The 11,363-nt window shown below is 31.4% G+C and overlaps 1 protein-coding gene across 2 annotated transcripts in view; it reads right to left on the reverse strand.

Annotated features, from left to right (window-relative positions):
* Positions 1–282: 282 nt before the first annotated feature.
* LOC106471600 (testis-expressed protein 2-like) overlaps positions 283–11,363 on the reverse strand; it is a 29,662-nt gene continuing 18,581 nt past the window's right edge. For both annotated transcript variants that reach the window (XM_013932212.2, XM_022400216.1), the window contains exons 6-9: positions 11,224–11,316; positions 9,647–9,877; positions 7,418–7,538; positions 283–5,842 (exon numbers count right to left, since the gene is read on the reverse strand). In XM_013932212.2, coding sequence (XP_013787666.2) covers positions 5,753–5,842; positions 7,418–7,538; positions 9,647–9,877; positions 11,224–11,316 — 535 coding nt within the window. In that variant the 3' untranslated portion in view covers positions 283–5,752. The remainder of the gene's footprint in view (positions 5,843–7,417; positions 7,539–9,646; positions 9,878–11,223; positions 11,317–11,363) is intronic.

Genomic DNA, 11,363 nt, shown 5'->3' on the forward strand with positions numbered 1-11,363 from the left:
GTGTTTTGAACAACCTCGTTCAAACATATTTGTATTATTAATAATGTTTTTTAATGTTGACAAAATATCCGTTAGTTTGTGATGATTCAAAATACAATGAGCTTTTTTTCTTTGGTTTGTTTTAGCACAAAGCTACACAATGGGCTATCTGTCCAATGTTGGGAATTGAACCTCAGATCTTAGTGTTGTAAGTCCGTAAACCTACCACTGACCCATTGGGGGATAGTATGCAGAAGAAAAAATCCAATTTTTCAGTAAGACAAACACATTACTACTACTTTATTCGATTTAAAAAAAAAGCGTTTATTTTGACAAATATATTAAGTTACTTTTCATTCCTACACGGGTTAACACCGTTTATTTGAACAACCTTCCAAAAAATGATCAACAACGAAAGATAAGCGTACATGAAGCACAAACCTACTGAAAATAACACATTGTTCTGACTTAATTAAAGTAATAACAGGTTTATCTGTAAACAGTTAATTCGTAGATTCTCCCTACAGCTTAAAGATTTTTTTTTATCAGGTTTCCATCACAATTTGGTTGTTTCCTCTTTATTTACATGTAAATAATTATCTACTCTTAACTTATAAATCACATGAAAATTCAATCACAAACACATAACTAACTCTAGTCTCTTGAGCATCCCATACAAGAACTGAAAGATCTGGAGTATAACTACTTCAATAAGGAAAATCAATCAGTTTGTAATCCCAATATTGTTTTTAAAATTATTATGATGCTAGCCTAGCAGTAATGTTACAGATTCCACACACACACACACGAATGAATCAAGCTTTAATCCAAAACAACAAGTGCAATAAATGTTTATTACACTTTTTTCTTCTTTTTTTCAGTGTTACCGGTTAGTTAAAATATAGAAACTGCTATATATCTGTTGAAAAGATACAAAGAAATAGACATTAAATACAGTTAATCAAAACACTTGTTATCAACACATCTTTCTTCGAGCATTATTTTCCAAACAAAATGCCTATGATAAAAACAGTGAATAATTCCAAACTATTACAGTGGGCGTAACAATCGGAGGTGAAGTAACCAACGGTAAACAAAAATACTCGGAATAACACAATGACCGATTATTCCATTATTTTTTAAATATTTTCAGTGAAACACACGAGAGGTGAATGCATGCCAGAAATGCCACTCTGAATGATTAAATTTGAACATTTACATTTGCTTTCCAGTTGATTATAATTTCACCTTCCAGAAAACCAAAATTAAAATCCATCCTATTGATAGATATATGTCTGATAGAAAACTAATAAATGTTTAAAATAGTTTTTCCAGGTGTAGTAGTGAAATAATGGAATGTAATCTTATTACGATATACACATACATACATCTTTTTAAATATCAATACACTTTTTTTTTTATCAAATAATTCCAAACGGTTTTATTGGGAATAAGCAGTGATATAGCTGGTAATATAACCTTCATAAAATTACCCACAAATCAACAACACCACCACAATATTCCACCTTATGTGAAAATTCAACAAGAACTTTTATGCAAATCACATGTTTGATCAAAAAATAATTACAACTTTTTTATTTTATTTAATAATCAATAAACTTCAGTAACATTTTATTGATAAACCCAATTCAATTCCACATCCTCATAAAGAATAATTATGAATCTTTTTTTTCCTACACAGTTTTAAAACTCAGTCCTCTATAAGGTTGGCTAAAAATACAACTGTACATTTTTGCTTGACGTAGAATAGCACTGTAAACACCGACGTTATAATGAAGCCTACTTCTATTGAGTAAATTACTTTTGATTTACCAGATCTTTTAAAACTAGAGCTACGTTTATTTACGGACAACTATTCAGCAAATCCAGCTGTGTCCGTCTTTCAAGCTGGAAAGTATGTTACGTCGCAGCACGTATACATGCCGAACTTAACATAATTTCTATACATTAAGTACAAAGCAAGCTAAAACTCCGATGGTTTCCAAAATTAGGAATACAATTAAAAAACAAACAGGCAACTCAAACAAAGAAATTTTTACCACAGCAACCGACGTCATTAACCAACGTATTTACCCAAGTCGATAATGCATTTGACTTCGACCACACGAAGCAAGTAGGGTAACACAGATAGGTGAATATAAATAATAATCCAAGTAACTGACATTATGGAATGTATAACCACACACATCTCACCCAGCTAACTTAATAAAAGCAATTCTAAAAAAAAAAAACTTACAAGTCCTGGGAAATGATTATATTATAACAACAGAAAAAACCCAACAAAATTCTAAAATCCACACTAATTCAGAATTCAAATCCTGGTATAAAAAAAAATGTTCAAAAAAATTACAGCAATGGTATATATCTTCTGAACATTAATTTCTATTTAAAAATGCACAACCATAAAATTTCGTGATGCCTCAGGTTCAATAGCTTTACAAAAAAAGAAGAGTATACAAATCTAATATAAATTGACATTTCTAAGTTTTGAAGGTGAAATCTTTATATATTAGATTTTTCCATATGTTTTTAGTAATTCCAGTAAACAACCTAATGACTGGATACACATTTTCAGAAACACATAGTCTTTGTAGTTATTTCTTAAACACTTTATGATAAAAATAAATGCTGTTTATGTGCTTTCATAAGTTAAACAGGGGGGTGTCACATGTATTTGTAAAAATATGTGAAAAGAGGTAGAGGGGGGAGGGTTCAAGGAGATAAAGCCAAATATCTATTCTATATAACAGGCATCTGGGTTCAACACAATTTTATTTAGCTGAATTACTTTGGGTTCTATTTAGAATAATATTTAAATAATGCCCTTGTGTTAAGCCTTTTTAACTCTTCATTAATGAACCAGAAATTTCAACTAAATTAAGATTTAAAATGGTTTACTAATTTTCTAAGACATTTACCCCCTCTCAGCTACAGTAATAACAAATTTAATCCTTTTTCTGTTCAAATATACATAGATTCAAAATTCCTAAATTCACACTTATATTTTATTCAGTAGAAAAATCAAATTAAAACACGCAAGGTAATACTTTATTTGATCCAACGGATGTTATAAATAAGTTCAATAACACGTGCATTTAGCCACAATCTACGGATATTAAAACAATAACACATGCATTAGAGATCTATAACACAGTCTAGGTGTCCTATTGGATTTTGTCGACTGTCCCTAATTCAGTACGGTTTAGTTTATAAACAGTACCACATATTCCACAAATCAGTATTCCAGGCGTGATCCGTTAAGTAACCAGAAGTGAAGTTCAACTTATCAAGATGCGAGAGATTAGCTACAAATATCACAGAAAACTTAAACCGAATTTTTATATGTCTTCTAAAACATATGTATGAGTAAAGAACATCAATTGACAGTTTTTACAAGAAAACAAAACAATTATCAGATATTTCTAAGTACAGAAGTGTACAATATCCAGTAGTAGCAATGAAGTTAAAGTCAAATAAAATAACTTTCTAGCATGCATATTTTATTCTTTAAAAAATGACAAAGACACAAATGTAGTGTTCTCTAGTTTGTAACAGTGTTCAGTTATTAAAAAATAATTACTACAATAAAATCTTCAGATGCTAGGTATACAATTTAAAAACTATGGACATACTGATTATGTTGAGAAAACACAAACTTTAAAAAAAATCAAGAGTCACATTTCGACACAACCGTCATCTTTATGGTGGCCGAACTGACCCAACGGCCATAACATTCATTAGGCATTTGAATTCTGAGACTGCGGTTTACATTATTACATGTACTTTGGCATGAAATCAAAAAAAAACTTTATGCATTCTTGATATTATAACACTCCGAACTAATCTTGGTAGGACCAGAAGTAAGTAAAAGAAAAATGGTATCAAATATGCTTATAAAAACTTTTAAAAGCTTATGTATCTTACCACACCCACACACAGAGAAATAACTGGACAAATGGCAGTAATATAATTAAACATGTCTTTGCTGTTTTTAAAGGATGTGCTTTTTAAACCTAGTATATTTTAGATCAATGGGTCCACAGTTTTTAAATTAAAAACAACTTAGACGTATAAAACCAAAGTTTATAATTTTTTCCTCATAACCTGGCTCTCTTGAAGACTATATATTTTATACAAATTGGACATAACAGTGTCCAATTTGTAGCATTGCTTGCCACACAAACTTCAACAGATTCATTCATTTACATTTGGAAAAAGATCTGTTTCTTGTATTATGAAAAAAATTTCATAATTTTTGATTATTTTTTGCCTTGAATTTAAATTAACATAAGTGTCTTTTGCTACTATTACCGAGTATACTTCTCAAAACGTTACACATTACTTGCTATACAGTCGCAGGAGCAAGACGATAATGACTAGACTCAAATTATTTTGATTATAATTCTAATATCTCATCTTAGATTACGCCGTTCAAATCAATCAACTTTTAAAATCCCGAAAAAAAAATGATGTTTTCATTAACTGGGGATGAAATGAATAACAGGATGTTTTTATTAAGTTAAACTTGTAGGGGGGAGGGGAGGAGATCCCCCTGATAATCTTCTTAGTGGTCTTTGGCTCGATTACACGTTAGACGTATAAGGGAACAATCCAAGCTATTTTTTTAATTCTCAGGAGAAGTTAACTTTATTTATAAGTAGAGCTTCCAAATATTTTGTTTTCCAAATGTCAAAAAATAAAAAAACAATTACATCACCCCAAAATTATATTACCCCCAAAACTAAAGATTTCTATTACGAGTATTTTCAATACGGTCATCCTTTTAAATTGATTACTGCAGCATTATGAAACTCCTTAAACAAATCCCTGAAACAGGTATTTCATGAACTTAAAGGAACAAAACTACTTAGGTTTCTAATAATTTTGATGAATGACAGAATTTTTCAATTACGTGACAACTTGTATTTACCGCACATGACTTCCTAGAGGGTGTACCCTTAATGTTGTGAAGAAATAAATGAATGGTTATATAAAAAAAATTGGTCAGTGTGTGTGACGTCCTGATGTTAGTGAGGATAAAATACACAGAATAAATCGGGAAAGAATTTGCACTAACAAATCACGAGTAATTACACAGGAGTTAAACCGTTATAAATTAACAGATACCAATGTTTTAAGTAAATATTTATCACAACAAAATAATTTTTGTAATTTTTAAAAATTATTTCGATGTCTACTGATGGGAAAAGTTGACAGCTAATGCCCCTTGTTTTAAAAAATAAACCAGTCTTCCAAATATACTTAAAAAAAAATAGAAGTTACTGAAATTCATATAGGAGCACGATTAATTAAAAAGCCAAAAGAAAAATATCACCAATTAAGCAGTTTCTGGTTAGTAACTCAGGCAAACATTCAACCCACGTTGGTTTCCAAGGTTACCAACTCAGGCAAACATTCAACCGGTGTTGGTTTCCAGGGTTACCAACTCAGGCAAACATTCAACCGATGTTGGTTTCGAAGGTTAGTAACTCAAGCAAACATTCAACCGATGTTGGTTTCCAAGGTTACCAACTCAGGCAAACATTCATCCAGTGTTGGTTTCCAAGGTTACCAACTCAGGCAAACATTCAACCGATGTTGGTTTCCAAGATTCAAGATTTTTCTTTTCAGTGTCGCGAGTGACTGCTATTGATAATTATTGGATGGGAAGTAAAAAAAAATAAATGAAAATTATCAAACATATATCACCCATATAACAACTTTTAAACCCAAACACATTATGTTGTTCCAATCAGCTTTCTCTACTGCATCCGCTCGACTTGAGGCCGGAGTACATTATGGGAATAATTAGATCGTCCATGTTAGGCATCACCAATAACTTCTGTGGTACAGAAAAAGTTTATTAGCCTACTGACTATGACTGACGTGCTATAGATCTTTATTTAGCTATGTTCAAACTGAATGAAACTGGACCAACTTACTTAGTTCTAGACACATTATATTCTATAATTTCTGAGATTTATAACATCTGCTTTCTGATACATTAGATCAAAATATTTGTGCCAAGGTAGTGACAGTGCCAAATCACTCCACAATGAAGACTCCTTGTTGTTCTTGTCAACATAAAATAATACAAATATATATATACAACAAAAATAAACATGATAATATCGTGACAAGTCTGTAAGTACATATAAAAGCAAGAGCAGATATATGTACTCATGTATTACAACAAGTGTGTAAACATATATATCACAAGTGTGTATACATATCACAAGTGTGTAAACATACATATCACAACAAGTGTAAACATACATATCACAACAAGTGTAAACATACATATCACAAGTGTGTAAACATACATATCACAAGTGTGTAAACATATATCACAAGTGTGTAAACATACATATCACAACAAGTGTGTAAACATACATATCACAAGTGTGTAAACATACATATCACAAGTGTGTAAACATATATCACAAGTGTGTAAACATACATATCACAACAAGTGTGTAATCATACATATCACAACAAGTGTGTAAACATACATATCACAACAAGTGTGTAAACATACATATCACAACAAGTGTGTAAACATACATATCACAAGTGTGTAAACATACATATCACAACAAGTGTGTAAACATACATATCACAACAAGTGTGTAAACATACGTATCACAACAAGTGTAGACATACACTCACTTATCACAGTGTAAACATACATTTCACAGCTAGTGTAGACATACACTTACTTATCACAGTGTAGACATACATTTCACAGCTGGTGTAGACATACACTCACTTATCACAAAGTGTAAACATAAATTTCACAGCTAGTGTAGACATACACTCACTTATCACAAAGTGTAAACATACATTTCACAGCTAGTGTAGACATACACTCACTTATCACAGTGTAAACATACATTTCACAGATAGTGTAGACATACACTCACTTATCACAAAGTGTAAACATACATTTCACAGCTAGTGTAGACATACACTCACCTATCACAAAGTGTAAACATACATTTCACAGCTAGTGTAGACATACACTCACTTATCACAAAGTGTAAACATACATTTCACAGCTAGTGTAGACATACACTCACTTATCACAAAGTGTAAACATACATTTCACAGCTAGTGTAGACATACATGTCACAGATATATATATATATATATATATATATGTAGTAGGTATATGCTTATATATCACAAGTGTAGACATGTACATATCCCAAGACTATTGTATATGTTAATCTACTTATATAAAAGGCTGTACATATTTTAGTAAGCAGGCACATTATACTAATATAATAATAATTCAGCAAACAACAATTTATAAGCATTATCAAGTGATAAAGCTTTGTATATATATATAATTTTATTTCCCAGCACGTAGAGAAGTTTAAAAATAACTATGTACGAACATAAAGTTTAGGCTTACTTGAAATTCTATGGACAACTTTTTTTCAATCCATTCTGTGACGTGACCTATGGTAACTTTCTTTTCTCCTAATTTTGGCCGTGCCGAAATGGATAATTTGGGGTTACCACGAAATCCATACCTTTTATGAAACATATCTTGTCAGAACATTTCACATCTTACATGCGAAATTCTTTGATATTTAATATATGTTCAAATATCGGGCAATATGGTAAGAAGAGAGTTCGGTCTGATAGAATACCTAATTTTATACACGTAAACTTTCTCGGAGATAAAAATTTAAAATTCTAAACTATCACACCTAATACATTTCTTTGTAGAAAAGTTTACAAATGAGTAAATTGAAAACTTCAAAATTAATTGACACACACATCACTTCAAACAGAACTTGTGCATAATTTTATATTTTTATCAAGGAAAGAGAGTAAATTACAGATATTCACTTCATACCTAAGATTCTGTGAGCTACGTTTACTTTTACAGTAACATTAAATAAACAGAAAATGTTTGAGACAATGAGTTTGTAAGTGTATCATTTCATGATATGTTCCCTAGGCCTATGAGGCCTCAGTGCGTATCTTGATTTTTTGTTTCTATAACATTAAATAAACAGAAAATGTTTGAGACAATGAGTTTGTAAGTGTATCATTTAATGATACGTTCCCTAGGCCTATGAGGCCTCAGTGCGTATCTTGATTTTTTGTTTCTATAACATTAAATCCAAAAGAATCCATATGCTAGGAGGCTCTAATGAAGTAGGTATATGATTTCAGTACAATAAAATATTAGTGACAACTATACGGGAGTGCAAGGAATTACTCCACTAGCACATGTGTAACTTAGTGGTTAAGAATTACTCCACTAACACACATGTAATTTAGTGGTTAAGAATTACTCCACTAGTTCATGTGTAATTTAGTGGTTAAGAATTACTCCACTGGCACACGTGTAATTTAGTGGTTAAGAATTACTCCACTAGCACATATGTGATTTAGTGGTTAAGAATTATTCCACTAGCACGTGTGTGATTTAGTGGTTAAGAATTACTCCACTAGCACACATGTAATTTAGTGGTTAAGAATTACTCCACTAGCACATGTGTGATTTAGTGGTTAAGAATTACTCCACTAGCACATGTGTGATTTAGTGGTTAAGAATTACTCCACTAGCACACATGTAATTTAGTGGTTAAGAATTACTCCACTAGCACACATGTAATTTAGTGGTTAAGAATTACTCCACTAGCACATGTGTGATTTAGTGGTTAAGAATTACTCCACTAGCACACATGTAATTTAGTGGTTAAGAAACACACACTAAATTACATTATTTAGAAAACTTAGATGATCTGAATAATGACCCACCATAGTTAGAGCGTCCAAACTGAATAAATTTGAGAAAAAAAAAAGGGTAACAAAACCTATTTAATGATTTTGAGAGCAAGATAATTTCAATAGCTACAATAACTATCAAAGTTATTTACATCGAGTGGTAAAACCAAGAAAACAGTGAAATGTTGACTGATACGGCTGTGTGAGGTAAATCTAGAAGTTATTCTGAAGCTTAATCTCAAATAACCTGTGTGAGGTTAAATCTGAAGGTATTCTAAAGTTTAATCTTGGGTACTCTGTGTGAGGTTAAATCTAAGGGTATTTTGAAGTTTAACCTCAAATAATCTGTGTGAGGTAAATCTGAAGGTATTCTAAAGTTTAACCTCAGGTAATCTGTGTGAGGTAAATCTAAAGGTATTCTGAAGTTTAATCTCAGGTAATCTGTGTGAGGTAAATCTGAAGGTATTCTAAAGTTTAACCTCAGGTAATCTGTGCGAGATAAATCTGAAGTTATCCTAAAGTTTAATCTCAAGTAATCTGTGAGGTAAATCTGATGTTTAACCTCAGGTAATCTGTGTAAGGTACATCTGAAGATATTTTAAAGTTTATATCAGGTAGTCAGTCAAGTCAGTAAAATCAGGTAGAACGATCCATCAAACTTAAAGGCAAGAGAGAAAAGATACAATGTGTGAAAAATTCATCCTCTACTTATCACGATCAACTGATGAACGTATAAAAGTTACAAACCTACAGTAACACAAAATCTAGAAAATATGCAGAACACTCTCACTGCACTAAATGTAAAACAAACCATAAATCTATATTAACATGGTTTGAAAAAAAAATTATCACAGTAAAAACACAAATTATATAAGGTATAGTTCAAACGAGTAGTTACCAAAGTCTATCAGTTGGTGCTGGAGGAATATTGACAGCTAATGTTCCAACCAAACCATGTACTTCAACTGTTAGCAGTATGGGAGTATTGGAGACCTCTTCCATTGCTCGCTTGATGTATTTATTTTCTGTGGCTTGTTGAAAGTATCGAGACTGAGTCAACTTGTCTACAAATCTGAGAATCTTCTTACTGGTACTAGTACCGATACCAGCAGCCGAAGTGACGAGTGACCTACAGGATAAAAATATAGCATATTTTAGATTCTTATTGGTCACTTTTTTAAATCCAATATTTTTTATTTAGAGTGCTTTCAAATCATTTCAAGTTGACCGAAACCATAAACGAATACAGTTTATATACCGTTTAACTCAATACTACTATTAAGTCTTTAATATTAGTTGCAATAAGTGATTGACTCAACTGTTTTCAGTTCCGACCATTACATATAACAATGTGGTTTAGAGCCGTGTACAGTGAGACTCACTTTAATTATAGTCTGTTTATTTCATCTAAATGACACGTTCTTGTGTAAGCTTGGCACAGTAAATGGTAAATCACAAAAAACAAGCATGTTTTACTCAAGCAAAGAGTAACATATTTCTCTGTAAAAGTTCAACATCAGTATAAATAGTTACCATGACTGACTTACGAGTTTGTTTGAGAATTTCTCACAAAGATACACAAAGGGTTATACACACACACAGGTGTTCATTTTGAAATGATAAGACTAGGGGGAAGCCCATTTACCACCAAATTATGGGCTATTATTATTTGAACATTAGGCAGGAGTTGACTGTCACGCTTATCCCCGAGTCCTCAGGTTTTAACCAGGATGCATTAACTACTACAGAACTTTCCGAGAAGCTCCCAAGTTAAGTCAGCCAACTACAGTTAATTTTTAATGGAATACTATAAAACAGGTACACCTATTACAGTTCAAAATATCACATTAACCTGTTTCATCCAGCCATCTAAGGTCATCAAATATTCTATTATAAATAAAAATACATTACAAACAAATTATACACAAACTATAATGTTGTCCTGATGTTTACATTGAGTTTTTTTTACCTACACTTTAGATGTATCAGTATCAAATGAGACTTAGTTAAAAACTTTAGTAATTAAATAAATGCATCTTTTTTTCTCAATTTAATTGTTATTAGATGTTTCTAGAGACATAAGGTTATTTGAGACTGTATTTGGAAATCGTTAAAAATTGAAACTTATAGTTTTTGATAATATAATTCAGTTCTAAATAGCCGTTAGTTAATAGAGAAATTAAACAAATTATTTTCACTGGAAGGAATTCTTTATCACCAACATAGAGCTTATACTGGTCATGTAGAAGTTAACACTAACCAAGGGAAACTAAATTTCAACTTATTGGGCTTGTTTAGATAAATGTCTTCAATCAAACTTCCATAGCCCTTATAATAGTTAAACTTTTACGACATTCTACTTCCAACAAGAAAACTTCGTATAGTTTAAATAAAACAGCAAGTATTCAGAATCAGATTAATATTCTTGATAAAAGCATTAACTCTTTCTCAAAACCCAAGTAGCTTTTAACTCACTTTTCTTCAGCATGCTCTACAGCACTTGTACTTATCTCATCATCACTTGATGATTCTGCACTGTCTTCTTCATCACTGTCATACAGATATGACCTGTAAAAAAAGACAGTTGTACAATTCTAAAACATACAAAATTAAAC

This window comes from Limulus polyphemus, unplaced genomic scaffold (genome assembly GCF_000517525.1).
Source record: "Limulus polyphemus unplaced genomic scaffold, Limulus_polyphemus-2.1.2 Scaffold4726, whole genome shotgun sequence".
In the NCBI taxonomy this organism is placed as follows: domain Eukaryota; kingdom Metazoa; phylum Arthropoda; class Merostomata; order Xiphosura; family Limulidae; genus Limulus; species Limulus polyphemus.